Source organism: Orcinus orca, chromosome 3 (assembly GCF_937001465.1).
Source record: "Orcinus orca chromosome 3, mOrcOrc1.1, whole genome shotgun sequence".
NCBI lineage: Eukaryota > Metazoa > Chordata > Mammalia > Artiodactyla > Delphinidae > Orcinus > Orcinus orca.
In genome coordinates this window covers 16,041,818-16,058,470 of record NC_064561.1, presented here as the reverse complement: position 1 = coordinate 16,058,470, position 16,653 = coordinate 16,041,818, and the positions used below count along the sequence as shown (strand labels likewise).

General features: G+C 50.6%; 1 protein-coding gene across 1 annotated transcript in view; it reads left to right on the top strand.

The window, feature by feature from the left end:
* The window catches only part of WNT3A (Wnt family member 3A), a 48,371-nt gene that overhangs the window by 15,420 nt on the left and 16,298 nt on the right, over nt 1-16,653 (top strand). Inside the window, exon 2 of the mRNA XM_004284035.3 lies at nt 3,489-3,730. Within this exon, the coding sequence (XP_004284083.1) occupies nt 3,489-3,730 (242 nt within the window). The remainder of the gene's footprint in view (nt 1-3,488; nt 3,731-16,653) is intronic.

Here is a 16,653-nt window from a genome sequence, read left to right as displayed (position 1 = left end):
CCTGAAATCCTCACCCTGCCCACTGGGTGCCTCCAAGAGCAGACTGCTGACCTTGGCCTGCATGCCGCCTCTCAGTCCAAGGGCCAGCTTCCCTCCCACCCTCCCATCCGTGCATTCAGCCTGTCCATCAGGAAGCTAAGCACCTAGGGCAGCCCAGGGGTCCCGGAGAAGCAGCAGAGCAGCCCCTGTGGTCTCCGCTCAGAGCCATCTGTGCAGGACAGGGTGCAGGAGAGCGAGGCTCAGATCACAAAATACTTCCTAGAGAGGAAAGACCTCACAGCTGGGTGAAAGCAGAGGGCTGGCCTTTCTGAAAACCTTGGGGTCCCAGACTGTGGGGTGGGTGTGAGAGAGAGCTGGGGAGGGTCAGGCCTGGCCGGGCACCCAGCACCCAGTAGGCTCTGCAGGTAGTGAAGGAACAAGCAAGGGAATGAGCCAGCCCCACAGTTGAATGCCACTCGGGAATATGGACTCAGGCAGTGGCATGGGGACGTCCATGATATCTGGCACGAGGTCATGGCTGGTCTTTGGCTCATCGAGTCATGAGGATGGACAGGATGGGGAGTGTGCCCAGGGAGGGGGGTCAGCTATTGGAGCATGGATGTGGGAGGGACCCAGGAGGCCAGGAGTCTGGTCTGGAGGCTTCGGGCCTTCCCCAGGAACGGGGACTCTAGGGCTGGCCACTCATTAAAAGAAGGCTCAGCTTCACTTGAACACCTGACTGCAAGGTGTCATGGACAGTCCCTGGGGAAAGACAGGTTTTAATTCTTGAGAGATGCACTTGATCAGGAAGGGAGAGCAAGCAGAGGACAAGGGCTGCATGGTTGCCCAGAAATGGTGGGCAGGAGGGCACGGGATGAGAGGATACCATACATGGAAACCCTGTGTTCAGGACTTCAAGGAGCAGTTGCCCTCTCCCAACCAGCTAACTGAATACAGAACTACATAAATGCTGCCGAGGCGAGGCGTAGAGGGTGGCCCTCACACAGAAGGGCAGGGGGACTGTGGGGGACACCAGGGGCTCCGTGTGGCCATGGAGATGCATGGGACAAAGCCCCACGTCAGCTGAGATGGGTGGAGACAGGAAGTGTGCGGGGAGGCTGGTGTGACAGGAGCAGGGAGCTCACAGGGTGTGAGAGGAGTGAGCTGGACAGATCCAGATTCTAACAGGACTGTGCAGTGAGGAAATGTTCTCTCTGGGTCATCCAATGAGGCACCTCCAGGTACTGAAGGGCGTGGGTTTTGTGCCTTAAGGCAAGGCAGCCTCTGAAGATTCTGAAGACGAAGAGGGAAACATGTTAGGATATGATGTGTATTTCCAGAGGGTGGGTGTGTTTCTCTGAGAGACAGTGATCCTGTTTCCTACCATTCTCACCACAGCTGAATGGAACTGGGTTAGACTCAGAGTAGGACTTCCTGAAAGTCAGCATCTTAATGCAGGTGTGTGGCTTGCTGAGGGACACAGAAACCTTTGTCCCACCTTCTCAGGGGTGCTTAGCCCTCCCAGGGGAGAGGAGGTGCCAAACAAGAGGAACCTCTCTGGGGGGGTGGGCAGCTGAAACGTTTATAAAGCTGCCATTGCTTTGGTTTCCCCTCCAAACAAAGGAAGGGGAAACAGACATTTCCACCTGGATCCCACCAGAGAAAGCTACCAGATAAGCAGGAAGCGTCCTGCCAGGCAGAGGGGCCACTCTGGGCCTGGGACACACCACACCAGACACCCCACAGGGAGGAGGAGACCCGGCTCCCTGAGGAGGAGAGAGCGCAGAGGCCAAAGGCCTGGGTGAGCGTGGGTAGCATCTGCACCTCTCTGTGCCAAGAGAGTCCACAGATCTCTGGGGACTAGGTAAGAAGGCACAGAATGCTGTTTCCCTGGAACCACCCCACTCCCAGTCGCCCTCCTAGATCCGTGGGGCCTCCCATGCTTTGGTCTTCTCCTACCACCCTAAGGGTCTTCATAGCCCCTTCCAAGAGCTGAAGAGCCTTTGTGATATCAGCGGTTGATGGGGGGCAGGCTTCCACAGCCGGCCCTGAAGAGTAGCAGTGGCCGCACAGCCATTCACATGGAACACCCACCCAGGGGTGAAGGAAACACAGAGACGCAGAGGAATCAAGCAGAGCTCTGCCAGCAAGAGCTCATCAACCCACTACAAAGACAGATGCATCCACAGGTGACAGGACTGTGGGTCATCCATCGGGATGGGCAGATATAACAACATGGCACCATGGGATTGGAGAAGCTCTTTCCCCTCTGCCCCAAAGAGGACCTCGTGGTTCTTCCTCTTAAATCAAGGTGTAGTCACATATAGTAAAATGACCCCATTTCAGTCAGTTTTGACACATAAACACATGTGTAACCAACACCTCCATCAAACACAGAGCGCTTCCCTCACCCTAGACCAGTATGGTCCAGTAGAACCTTCCACAGTGACTGAAATATCTAACCATCCAATGTGGTAGCCACAGGCCATGTGTAGCTGATGTGACCGAGAAGCCAAATTTTTCTCTCATTTATTGTCATTTTGCTTAATTTAAATTACATAGGCATGTGTGGTGAGTGGGAACAATTTTGCAAAGCACAGACTGAGAAACATTCTCTCATGCTGCCTTCGGGTCAGGCCAGTCCTCCCTATGAATGAGGAAACTACCCCGATTTCTGTCCCCATCCACAGTGTTGCCTGGCCTTGGTCTCCATCAGAGGAATCGTGGTCACCCACACTGGGTCAGGCCTCTCTTCAGCGCCCTGCCAGGGAGATCCCTGCCTTTTGCATCAGTTGTCCACTCCTCTCTGTTTCCAAGGAGAATTCCACTGCAAGCGTAAACACCGTCTGTTCAGCCACACTTCTATGGATGCATACTTGGGTGGTTTCCACGTTTTTCTCTGACGATCACAGCCCTGTGAATATTCTTGAGCACATCTTATTGTGGACATATGCTGTTATATCTGTTGGGTAAATAGCCAAAAGCCGGCTGGCATGGCCGGTATGAGTTCAGCAGTGATTTTCACGCATATGATTTAGCCACTGCTGTACCCCATCTCACCGCTGCTCCAGAAGTGGCCCTCCTCCCTCCTACCACAGACCCAGCCGCTCCTCTCTGTGCTGACCCAGCATCACACTGTATCCTCGAGTTCTCTCCTCTGCGCTCCTGAACAGTTTCAGGGTGCTACTGTCTCCACCCCAACAGAACGGGGGACACCTGCAGTTGCGCAGAGAAGCAGGCAGGCCTCCACCGCTTCCTTGATTTACTTTCTGTCAATCCACGTGCACATCATGATGTCTTGTGCTAAGTCTCAGGTACAGGTTAGGGACAGGCTTCCTGCACGGTAGAAGCACACCTTGCCCTGGAATGCACAAGCGTTTGGAAGGAAAGGGCCTGTGTGCATCCTCCAAAGAAGGTTCACACTAAGGCAAGCCTGGCTCCTGCTCCTGTTTCATGGGCCAGCAGTGCACCCCTCTTACTAACCAGGACCCCTTGTCCTCCTCCCCCAGGTCCCTGGCTGTCGGGCCCCAGTACTCATCTCTGGGGACGCAGCCCATCCTCTGCGCCAGCATCCCAGGCCTGGTCCCCAAGCAGCTGCGTTTCTGCCGGAACTATGTGGAGATCATGCCCAGTGTGGCAGAGGGCATCAAGATCAGCATCCAGGAGTGCCAACACCAGTTCCGTGGCCGCCGGTGGAACTGCACCACTGTCAACAACAGCCTGGCCATCTTTGGCCCTGTGCTGGACAAAGGTACACGTGGCACCCGTCATGGCTTTTCAGGCAGAGGTGGCAGCCCAGGGATGTGCGTGCAGCAGGGTCCAAGCCAGCTTCCCCCTCAGTGAGGGTGGGCACAAGCCACTACATTCCCCTCTGCCTCCGTGTCTCACCTATGCTCAAGTGTGGGAACAGCACTTCCAGCAGAGGGGGCAGTGCTGCACAGACCTCATTACCGTAAGCATCTCCCATGTGGGTCCTTTCCAATGCTCACCCACTCTGGAGGGTGCTCCTGACACTGGGAAGGATGTAAGAGAACGCAGAGGTTCCTCCTGCTTCCCCTTTCCCAAAAGCAATTACGTAGTTCCACGGGGACAAGATTAACCATTGCAGGTTTCCTGCAGGAGCCAGGACTTCAGGCAGGTCTTAGAGAGAAAATATAAAAACAAACAAAAAACACAGAAAGGGAGAGGGTTGGAGATCACAGAGGCACACAGCAGAAGTTATTCAGGGTCATGGAGCCAGGGGTTTATTTTGGGAAGGAGAGGAAGATTGGGAGTGCTGGGTATTGGTTAACTTACGGTGAAGAGCAAACGTTCACAAAACCTAGTAGTTTAAACAATATTAATCATGTGTTATATGTCCCAACATCTGCAGATGTAGACAGATGCAGTAGGCAGGGCTGGTCTCTGCACCTCTGCTGGTCCTCATTTCTCTTACATATCTGGTGGCCAATGCTGCGGTCAGCAGGAATACCCACAAGTAGCCTCTTCACGTGACCTGGGTTCCCTTAAATATAGTGGACAGGCCCTCCAGCAAGTGGGGGGAGAAGGAGGGAGAGAGAAAAAGAGAGAGAAAGAGGGAGAAAGGCTACTTTCACTGAGCAAAATGTTTTCAAGATGTATCCACCTGTAGCATGTTTCAGCACTTTATTCCTTTTTATGGCTGAATTATATTTTACTGTATGGATGGGTCACCTTCTGTTTATCCATTCATCTGTTGATGGACACTTGGGTTGTTTCCAACCTTTTTTGGCTATTGTGAATAATGTTGATATGAGCACTTTTTACAAGTATCTGTTTGAATACCTGTTTTCAGTTCTTCTGAGTATACTCCTAGAAGTGGAATTGCTCAGTCATATAGTAATTCTGTGTTTTGAGGAATTACCAAACTGTTTTCCACAGCAGCTGCACCATTTTATATCCCCACCAGCAGCACATGAGGGTTCCAGTTTCTCCGCATCTTGTGCCAATATTTGTTATTCTTTGTCTGTTTTTTCCTTTAGCCCTCCAGTGGAAGCGAAGTGATGTCTCATTGTAATTTTTATTTGCACATCCCTGATGGCTAATGATGTTGAGCATCTTTTCATGGGCTTGTTGAACATCTGAATGTCTTCTTTGGAGAAATGTCTATGCAAGTCCTTTGCCCAGTTTTTAATTGGGTTGTTTGTCTTTTTGTTGTCGAGTTGTCAGAGTTCTTTATATATTCTAGACACTAGATACTTATCAGAAATACAATTTGCAAATATTTTCTCCCTTGTATAGATTGTCTTTTCAGTTTTGTGACAGTGTCCTTTGATGCACAGAAGTTATAAATTTTGGTGAGATTCAATTTACCTATTTAGATGTCATATCAAAGTAAGCATTGCCTAATCTAAGGTTACTAAGATTTACACCTGTGTTTTCTTCTAAGAGTTTTACAGTTTTACTTCTTACATTTAGGTCTCTGATCTGTTTTTAGTTATTTTTTGTATATGGTGAGAGGTAAGGGTCCAGCTTCATTCTTTTGCACGTGGGAAACCAGTTATTTCAGCACCATCTATTCCAAAGACTAGTCTTTCCCCCATTGAATGGTCCTGGCACTCTTGTCAAAAATCAATTGTCCATAGATGTCTGGGTTTATTTCTGGAATTTCAATTCCATTCCATTTGTTGATATTCCTGTCATTCTGCCAATATCACACTATTATGTTTTCTGTAGTTTTATAGTATGTTTTAGAGTTGGGAAGTATAAGTCCTCCAACTTAATTTTTGTTTTACAAGATTGTTTTGGCTTTTTTGGGATCCCTTGTAATTCCATATGAATTTTAGGATGGTTTTTCCATTTCTGAAAAAAAGGCAGTTGGAATTTGTGTTTTAACATCTTTATTGGAGTATAATTGCTTTACAATGGTGTGTTAGTTTCTGCTTTATAACAAAGTGAATCAGCTATACATATACATATATCCCCATATCTCCTCCCTCTTGCGTCTCCCTCCCTCCCACCCTCCCTATCCCACCCCTCTAGGTGGTCACAAAACACTGAGCTGATCTCCCTGTGCTATGCGGCTGCTTCCCACTAGCTATCGGTGTTACATTTGGTAGTGTATATTTGTCCACGCCACTCTCTCACTTTTTTATGGAGATTGCATTGAATCTTTGAGAAGTATTGCCATCTTAACAGTATTAAGTCCTCTAATCCATGAACATGGGATGTCTTCCACCTATTTAGGTCTTCCTTAATTTTTCAGCAGTATTTTGTAGTTTTTAGTGAACAAGTCTTGTACATCTTTGGTTAATGCATTCCTAAGCATTTTTATTCTTTTTGATGCTATTATAAATGAAATATTGTTTTATTAATTTCCTTTTCAGATTGTTCACTGATTATGTATAGAAGTACAATTGATTTTTGTGTTTTGATCCTGTATTCTGCAAATTTGCTTAATTGTTTCATTAGTTCTAAGAGTTTTGTGTGGATTCTTTAGGATTTTCTATATATGAGATCATGTCATCTGTGAATAGAAACATTTTTGCTTCTTCCTTTCCAATTTGGAATCCTTTTATTTCTTTTTCTTGCCTAATTGCTCTGGCTAGCACTTTCAGTACTATGTTGAATAGAAGCAGTGAGAGTGGGCACCCTTGTCTTCTTCCTGATCTTAGGGGGAAAGCTTTCAGTCTCTCACCATTGAGCATATGATGTTAGCTGTGGGATTTTCATAACTGCCCTTTATCAGGCTGAGGAAATTCCCTTCTATTCCTAATCTGTTGAGTGTTTGTATCATGAAAAGGGTGTTAGATTACATCAAATGTTTTTTCTGAATCAATTAAGATGATCACGTTGTTTCACCTTCATTCTATTAATGTGGCATATTATTATTGGTTGATTTTCATCCATTGAACCACCCTTGCATTCTTGGGATAAACCCCTCTTAGTCATGGTATATAATCCTTCTAATATGCAGGACTTTTGCATCAATATTCATAAGGAATATTAGCCCGTAGTTTCTTTTCTTGCAGTGCCTTTGTCTGGTTTTGGTATCAGGATAATGCTGACCTCATAGAATGGGTAGGAAGTGTCCCCTCCTTTTCCATTTTTTTGTAAGAGTTTGAGAATGATTGGTGTTGACTCCTCTTTAAATGTTTGTTACAATTCACTAGTGAAATTCTTCTTTGCTGGGAGGTTTTTCATTTCTAATTCAATCTCTTTACTTGTTATAGGTCTTTTTGGATTTTCTATTTCTTCTTGGGTCAGTTTTGGTAGTTTGTGTGTTTCTAGGACTTTCTCCATTTCATCTAGGTTAGTCCTTCATTTTTGAAAGATAGTTTTGCCAGGTGTAGAATTCTTGGTTGACAGTGTTTTTCTTTCATCACTTTAAGTATATCATCCCACTGCCTTCTGGCCTTATTAGTCTCTGATGAGAAATTGACTGTTAGTCTTATTGAGGATCCTTTTTACATGATGAATAACTTCCTTCTTGCTGCTTTCAAGATTCTCTCTTTGTCTCTACCATTTGATAGTTTGATTAAAATGTCTCAGTGTGAAGCTCTCTATGTTTATCCAACTTGAAGTTTGTTGAGCTTCTTGGGAGTATCTTGAGTCTTCGAGGTTTTTTTTAAATCAAATTTGGAACTTTTGGCCATTATTTCTTTAAATATATTCTTTCTGCTCCTTTCTCTCTATTTTCTTCTTCTGGGACTCCCACAATGTGTTTGTTGCTACATTTGATGGTGTCCCACAGGTCTGTTCATTTTTCTTCATTGCTTTTTCTTCCTTCTCCTCAGACCGTATAATTTCAGTTAAACTATCTTCAAGTTCACTGATTCTTTCTTTTGCCTGCTCAACTCTGTTGAAAACTTAAAGTGAACATTTCATTTCAGTTATTGTACTTTTCAGCTCCACAAATTTTATTTGGATTCTGTTTATAATTTCTGTCTCTTTATTGACAGTCTCTCTTTGTTGAGAAATTTTTCTCCTGGTTTCCTTTATCTCTCTGAGAACATTTAGGACAGTTGATTTAGAGTCATTGTCTAGTATGTTCATATTTGTGCTTCCTCAGAGATAGTTTCTGTTAATTTAATTTTCTTTTTCCTATGGATGGGCCATACTTTCTTGTTTCTTTGCATGCCTAGTAATTTTTTGTTGAAATGTGGAGTTTTTGAATATTATAATATGGTAACTCAGGAGATTAGATTCTTCTTCCTCTTCAGGGTCTGTTGTTGTTACTATGGGTTGTTGTTGCTTGTTTGTTTAGTGCCTTTTCTAAACTATTTTTAATTACTGCATTCTATGTCATGTGTGGTTCTCTGAAGTCTGTTTCTTTAGCTTAGAGTCAGCTAGTGGTTTGGCAGAGATTTCCTTAATATCCTGGGATAACAACAACAACAAGAAAAAGGCCCCCACTCTGCCATATTGCTGATGCCACTTTGTATCATCTTTTGAGACCTAGCCTCAAAGGCTGGGCAGTGCCACATTCTGTTGGTCAAGGCAGTTACAAAGGCCCACCCAGACTTTAGGGTAGGGGACACAGACTCCACCCTTGATAGCATGTTAAGGTCACCTTGGGAAATAGCATTAAGGATGGGACATTCATTGGTGTGGCCACCTATGGAACTGCCATCCAATGGGCCAACAGAGATTTGATGCCTGAGGTGGGTCCCCAGGGGCCACCGCTGAACATGCTGTCAGTAGCAAGAGTAGGCCACAGAAGACATAAGAAGAGAGGATGCCAAAGGAAGGCTACTAGGACAGAGGTAGGGTGGGTCACATCAGCAAAGATCTGCTGGGGGCCCTGTAGTCCCAAGGGGCATTGGTGACAGGATGGCAAAGGCCATGTACCACCTCTTCCACACACCTGCTTTCCCATCTTGTAAAGGGCAGCCCCATCCTTCTGTTACTTGGAGTCACCCATGATTCCTCTCCATTGCAAGTCCCATCAGCAGTACCTTCAGAGTCATTCCTGAATCCAACCATTTACCACCAAGCCCAGCCACCCTGACACCCTGCATGATCAAAGTGGCTCCTATACAACTGCTCAGTCCCATTCCCAATGTCCCTGAGGCCAAAAGAGCTGTGTCAACCACACCCCTCCTTCACTTGGGCCCTCCAGGGCTCCCAGCTCTCTCGAATCCTCTGGCCCTGCTGCCTCTTTTCCCTCCACCTCTTCATCCTCCCTGTGCCCCTCTCCAGCCCCACTGGCCTCTTGGCTGCCTCCCAAACACTGAGTACAAGTCTATCTCCACCTTTGTTTTTGCATATCCCTCTGCCATTGCTCTTTTCTCTGCCTTGTGTGTGATTCCCTGCCCATTTCCCTCAGTCTCCTTCTAAATGCCACCTTGTCTCCTGTGTCATGTAGCATCCCCCATGCTGACCCTCTCTATCCCATCACGCGCTATCACATCTTGCTCCCCGTTGTCCTCAGTCCTTTACCATCACATCCATCAACCACCCCATGAGTACTGTGAGGCCCACCCCAGCTGCCCTGTCTGTCTTGCCAGCACGTGGCCTGTACATATGGGAGGAACAAATGGCCTTGCTCAGACCTGGCAGCCAGAATGCAGAGGAAGGAAGAACAAAAGATGTCTGGGAGGAAGACACACCAGGCCCTGAGACTGCTGGCATACTGTGGGCAGAGGTCCTGAGAGTGCAACTGAGCATTGCATTAAGGGCAGGTGGGGCCCGGTGGTGTTTGTTCAAGGGGTCGGGGCTCTCCGACATCAGGCAGTCATGGTCATGCCCCTCAAGGTTGGTCTGTATTCTCTAGGAGCAAGAAGGGGCAGAGGAGAGTCATGTCATGTGACCTTGACCAGCAAGTCAGCTCACTTCCTGGAGCACTAGCGTCCCCATCTATAAAATGGGAGAATAATTGCCACAGCCAACTTCACAGAGCTACTGGCTGGGTTAATTATACATCAGCTCCTGCGGGGATGGCCACTGACATGTGTGGGAGAAGTTAGGGCCACAGGGTGATGTGACACATTGAGTGTGGGGGCATATGTGTGTGAGTGTGTGTGTGCATGCATGTACATGTGCATGATTGTGTGTGTGGTGCCTGCACGTGTGTGTATGCATGTGTACGAGTGTGTACGTGTGTGTTTGAACACATATGTGTTCACGTTTTTGCATGTGCATATTTGTGTGTAGTATGCGTGTGCATTTATGTACGTGTGTGTGTGGTGTGTAGTGTGTGTGTGGTGCAGGGTCCCATGCTGTGCCATGGTCAGGGAGGTATGCCCATCAATTTCACCATGCCCGGGAGGGCCCAGACAGGATCATGGTGCCATCTGGGTTCCTGGCTCCAGAGCCTGATGCGGGTGTCTAGGGTCCCCACACTCCTAAGTAAGAAGAAATGTCAGGGATTTGGGGAAGAAGGCAGAAGGCTGTACACCTGACACGGCTGCCATCCTGGTGGTGGAGGAAGGCTGTGTCAGGTGGGGTCAGGCCCCACCTGGAAGCCAGAGAAGGAAATGTGGATTTATTTCTGGGCTCTCTTCTACCCCATTGGTTCACATGTCTGTCCTATGCCCAGGCCACACTGTCTTGACTTCTGTGGCCCTGTAGTAAGTTTGAAAACAGGGAAGTGTGAGTCCTCCAACTATGTTCTGCTTTTCCAAGCTTGTTTCAGCTTCTTGGGGCTCCTTATAAAGGGATTTTAGGATCAGCTCATCAATTTCTGCAAAAAAAAAAAAAAAACTTGGTTTTTTAGAGATTGCATTGAATCTGCAGATCACTTAGAGGAATATTGCCATCTTAACAATTTGAAGTCTTCTGATTCATAAACATGGAATGTCTTTCCGTTTATTTAGGTCTTTAACGTCTTTCAATGACATTTTGCAGTTTTCAGCAGACAAATCTTCTATTTATTCCTAAGCATTTTTTTCTCTTTAATGCTATTATAAATGGAACTGTTTTCTTCATCTCATTTTTGCATTGTTCATTGCTAGTGTATAGCAACATGGTTGATTTTCAAATATTGATCTCATACTCTATAACCTTGCTGAAGGTTTATCAATTCTAATAGATGTTTCATGCATTCCTTAGAATTTTCATGTCATTTGCTAATAGAGACAGTTTTCTCCCGTCTGGACACTCTTTATTTATTTATTTTTTTCTTGCTCAGTTGCCCTGGCTGGAGCCTCCAGGAAATGGTGAATAGCAGTGAGCAGAGCTGATTTCTTCCTGATCTTAGAGGAACAGCTTTTGGGGCCCATTCTGTTCTTAAAATTTAAAGATCTAGGCATGAGGATCATCCTTCAGAAAAATAAACAGATAAAAGGGAGAGTTTTGATATAATGTTTCTTGATTCTTTGAATTTTTTCTGAGTTACCTGTGCCAAAAATCTCACAGTGATATATTATCAAAAAGTTTTAAAAATTTTGTCAGCTCATCATTCAATTGGGTCCTCTTTCATTCTGAAACAAGAAATTGGAAACACCTGATTTACACAGAGCTTGGTGTCCCAGTCTTTATAGATGGTACCAGGGCTGGACATGTGCCAGGAAAACTGGGCGTCTCTTCATGGGTCAAGTGGGAGATGGGTGGTCCTGGAAGGGGAGGCAGGAGAAGAAGCAACAATGCCAGTGAGGTTGCCTTGGAATCACCCATGCCGACCTACGCACCCCTAGGGATATGTGAACCTGCCTTGGAGACCCCTGGGGCACAGCATCACCCTCACAGGCCCACAGGCTTCGTCCCTTTTCTGCATGTTCAGACACAGGATCCTGTCATGCTCAGCTCTAAACCCGCAATCTTCCAGCTATGGTCAAACACACAAGCACCTTAGTCAGGACAGCTGTGGAGGCCCTGAGGCCTGCCTCTTGACCCCTGCCCATACTCCCTTCTGTGTTACCCACATCGGGGTGCCACATCAGCCATGCTGTCTCCCAGGTGACTTTTCCAACATCGCCATTATAGATGGACCTTCCCTGCCAGTCCAGAGCTGCCTGCACCTGCCCCTCACTGGACCCCACAGTCTGAAATGGAGTCAGTCTTTGTGGGCCCCATTTTTGCAATCCTCACCCTCTCCAGATCCTTCTTATCTTTAGCTCTCAGCCCACAGGAACTACCTGGGGGGCAGCTCCTGGCCTCCAGAGCAGCTCCTAGTTTCCTGCCTCCAACCTCAACATCACTCTCCCGGGACAAAAGCTGAGCCCTGCAGGGTGATCTCAGGTCTGGTGTGGGGCCTCCTGCCATGCACAGCAGGCACATAGGGCAGTACCAAGGTTTGCTCTGGCACAGAATGGGTGCTTTATAAGGATGTGCTGAGTGAGTGACTGAAGGATGAGCACATATGCCTGAGGGTGCCCACATGGGTAGGTTTCCCTGGGGAGGGGGGCATCTGAGCTGGATCTTAAAGGGTTTTCTCTCTTTCTTTAAACATGTATACAGTGCTTTTGGAGCTGTGTGTTAAGTGTTTTACACACAGCAGTAAACTGAATCCTAGCACCCATCTCATGAGCCAGCACTATGGTTACAAGTTAAAGAAACTGAGGCACAAAGAAGGGGCTAGGCCAGGACTCCTAAGAATGTGCCAGCCTGTGGTGGAGGGGGTGGTGGTGTCTGTAGGGGCTCTCCAGGTGAGAACAGGCGCTGCAGGTGCCCAGGGCCTGCCCCAAGGAACAGACAAGTCACTAACTTCTGGGCTGGGGTCCCAGGGAGTTCCCCCTCTTCCTCTGCACTCCCTCACTTCCTTGAAAGCCTCTCAGGGGGAACCAAGACTCCAGCAGGCCTCTGGGACCCTCGTGTGGCCTTGGTGTCCCAGTCCCTTTGCCCCCATATCCACCCTTCCCATGTCCACTCTCCCCTCTTGTCCTCTCTCCCCCGTGTCCACTCTCCCCCATGTTCTCCCCTTCATGTCCACTCCCACATGTCCATGCTCCTTCCTCTGCCCTTTGCCCCCTCTGCTCCCCCCTCCCCTGACCTGATCTCTGCCCCTCCCTCCCTCCTCCATTTTCAGCTGGATGAAAGTCATCTCAGCTTCCATACGCCCTCACCACTTGGTCTAATGAGAAAGAGGAAGCCCTCTCTCCCCCATCGCTTGCCACGGGGCTGAGAAATGGCCGGATTCATTGTGGCGCAGAGCTGAATGGCCCAGGAGGAAGGAGCCTGCCAGGTGCCCCAGAGAGAGGCCAGCTCTGGGAGGCCATTGTGGAGGCCCCCGCCTGGCCACCGGGCCACACTCACAGTAATCAATCTGATTGGATTAGGGTCAGGGCGACCCTAATCGTGTCAGAGGTCACTCAGGCTTTGTGGCAAGGTCCGTGGGGTGCTTGACCACCCCTGCTGAGGCGGCCTAGTTGAACAAAGCTTAACACTGTCAGCTGAGCAGAGGGCCCCAGCCCCGTGTGGAGGTGTGCGAGTGTGTGCGTGTGGGGTGAGGATAAGAGGGAAAGAGCGTGTGCTCATGCCTCCTGCTTCCAGCTCACACACACACACACAAACCACCATCTGCCTGGCCTGGGGCTGGGGGCTGGGTGGGCCAGGTGGACCCCTGAGAAGCTGCCACCGAGGAACGTGGGGTTGGGAGACAGAGGTGAGCCCGGGCTCGGAAGAAGTACCCTCCACCCTCACTTTCCACAGCAGCAGAACCATGGAACCTGCATTAGCCAGAAAGTATTTGAAGAATTTTGAGTGCATGAAGGCTGGCACACGATTGTGGCTTATCTGTCCCTCCAGGCAGGCCCCTGGACACCTGGAGCACCTGCTTTCCCTGAGAGCTGCCCGACACCCACTCTTGACCCCCAGTGAGGTGAAGGGGTGGGGAGGCCAAAAGGCAGGGAAGGCAGGTCCCAGACCTCAGCGCCTTAGCAGACACTCCTGGAGGAAGCCCAGCCAGGGCCATGCCCCTAGGGAAGCACAGTGGGTGCAGCCGGTCCAAGGTCCAGGCCAGGGGGTTTGTGGGTGGCACATGACTTTGGGGGGACCTGGGTCTCAGCTGGGTGGGGCATTTGCAACTTACAGACATGGAAGGGGCCATAAAGAGGTGAGTCATCCACAGTGGGGAGCAGGACCCTTGATGCCTCTCCCACTGGTGTCCCAGCACGTCAGCACGAACAGGTGGGGCATGGTCCCCAGCCTCATCATCAGTGACCTCTAGAAACCGGACCTCAGCCTGTGTCCATCCACTAGTTTAGTGCCCTCGGTAGAGTGCCCTTGGCAGTGGCTTTCCCAGGCACCCCCAAGCCTGGGCTACAGTGGCTTCCCTAAAGAAGAGACTGGGGGAGCCACTCAACCCTGCCTCTGATTCCAGCATACGTGCCTCCAAAACTCCCTTCGGGGGGCTCAGGACCTGGAGGACACAGGGCCTGCACATCTGCATTCCAGGTGGGGCATCCCCATTGGCAGAAGGAGCCTTGCTGCTGGTAGAAGTGGGCGGACTCTCACTGTGGGGTCTGCACTTGGACCTCACCCATTGGGCAGCTGAGCTGGGGACCCTGGCTGACCCCTCAAAGCACATCATGTCAGAGTCCTGGCTGGTTACCCTAGGGGCAGGGTCTGTGGGTGTCAATCAAGGTCTCCGCAAGTGTGTTCCGGGTGCCTGTTGCCTTCTCTGGCTCCCCAGACAGTGCTCATATCCCCTCGCAACCCTCCGCCCGTGCCCTCGGACAGCCCTGGGACAAGCACCCACGTCTGCCTGCCTTCTTCCCCATTCTCCTTGGGGGTTGGGCTGGGGAGGATCAGGAGGGGGGACAGCATGGCCTGTCCCCTCCCCAGCAGAGCCCCTTCCCTTGGCCAGGCTCCAGGGGGTGGTCTGTCCACCTCCTTGTGTGTCCCGGCTTGATCTGCGGAGGGCCGGCGTGCAGGCACGGGGCCGGGGCAGGACAGCCAGGACGGCACAAGCCACAGGGCTCAGGAGGGGTCAGAGAGAAGAAGGGGCCCTTGAGGGAACCGGCATCCCTGAATCCAGGTTGCAACCCCTGACCCTCATCGGAAAGTGTTTCGGTTCACGGTGGTTGGGGAGCTCCGACTGTCTCTGCGGCCTCCCCCGTATATCATTAACTCTCCCCAGTTGGGGGTGTGTGTAAAGGGGCCAGGAGAGACCCCGGCGACACCCTGCCGCGCCCGGCTCAGAAAACAATATCCCCACGACGACGACAAGATTAAGCACAAGAGAAAAGTGAAAATGCTGCTGGCGATTCACACGCCCTCGGGAGTGCTGTGTTAAAGCGTGTGAATAGCGAGCTCCCCTCGCGCCCCAGGCCCCTGGGCTGCGCATACCTCCCGGTTGCTATGACTGGCTTGCTATGGCCTAATCGCCGACGAGGGGGGAAATTCATATAAAATATCGAGAGCCATTGTGGGCCTAACGCGGCGTGACAGTGGCTCACAAAGCCAGATTCATTAGCCCCAGCAGGTAATCAGGACGCCGGCCGTGCTGGCGGCCGGGCGGTGTCAGGGGCCGCAGCTAGAGCGGGGCGCAAGCTGCATTCCGCTCTCAGGTGGCTCCATCCTTTGTGCAGGACGGGCCAACGGGATTACCAAATGCCATTGCCCATTGCGACACCCCCTCCTGGCCGCCCCGCTCGCTCTGAGACCAAGGAAGGTGGGCTGTGTGGGAAGGGAGCAAACTGCCGGCTAGGGGCTCAGGCCAGTCTCCCATCTCTTCTTCCCTCACGTTGGGGCGTTGGTAGAGGGAAGAGGTGCCAACCTCTGAACGCTCTAAAAGTGCCCTTGAGGCCTTCATGGACCAGGGAGACAGACACAGAGCATTTGCTGACCTCTCTGCACTTGCACAGGCACTGCAGGACTTGCTTGTCTTTTGGGGGGTGGCCATCCCTGGAATTGCCTCTCTGCATCCTCCCCCTCCTACAGCCTCTCACCTGCCAGGTGTGCAGAGGCCCAGGCCTGGCCCAAGGAGGCTGAGTGGTGCCTGAGAGGGAGCCACAGTCGCTGCCCTTGAGTGTGTGCTAAGGATGCGGCATGAGTGAGGGCACTGAGTTCTCTCTGTGTCCTGCCAGTGATGCTCTGTGGGCAGGTGGGAGCAGAGAGCGGCCCCCACAGAGGCTCCCGTGGAGGCTCAGTGCCCACAGGAGCCATTTGCCCTGACCTGGCCTCTCTGTAGTCCTGTCCAGCTGTGAGCACCAGCAGCTGCCACAAAGAACTCTTTACCTGGAACGCCAGGGAAGACTCACAGAGGGCCCCCAGCTGAGTGGGGATGAGCCTGTAGGATGGGGGATTCTCCTCACATACCTGGTGAGAGAGACGCTTCCCTGCAGGGCAGTAGAGTGGTGGGGCTGGGGTCCAGGACTCCCCACCCTGGGCAGGTGATTGTGGTTGCAGCCATGGTCCTGACCGTGGGGAGGGCGTCTCCATGGAGACAAGGGAGCCTGCCTTAGGGCTGCACCCTCTCTGCTGACCAACCCCAGCACCAAGGCAGGGAGTCTGACCCAAAAGTCAACACTGCCCAGGGGAGTAGTGGAGCCCCAGGTCTCCAGGGGCCACGGGCAGGCACGCCCAGGAGAGAGAGGGCTGTCCCTCAGGCCAGAACTCAGGCAGGAGGAGGCTTTGACAGGCAGGTCCTACAGTTCCCAAGGAGGAGGTCACACCCCACCCTGCCCCAGGCTGAATCCCCACCCAGCCACCAGATGATAGCAGCCAGGCCCCAGTGACCCAGGGCCTCACTTCACATACGAGCCAGGCCAGAGATGCACAGCCTACTGCAGGAGCCCAGAGCAGGGGGAGTATGTGAGACCCTCCGTGTTAGCC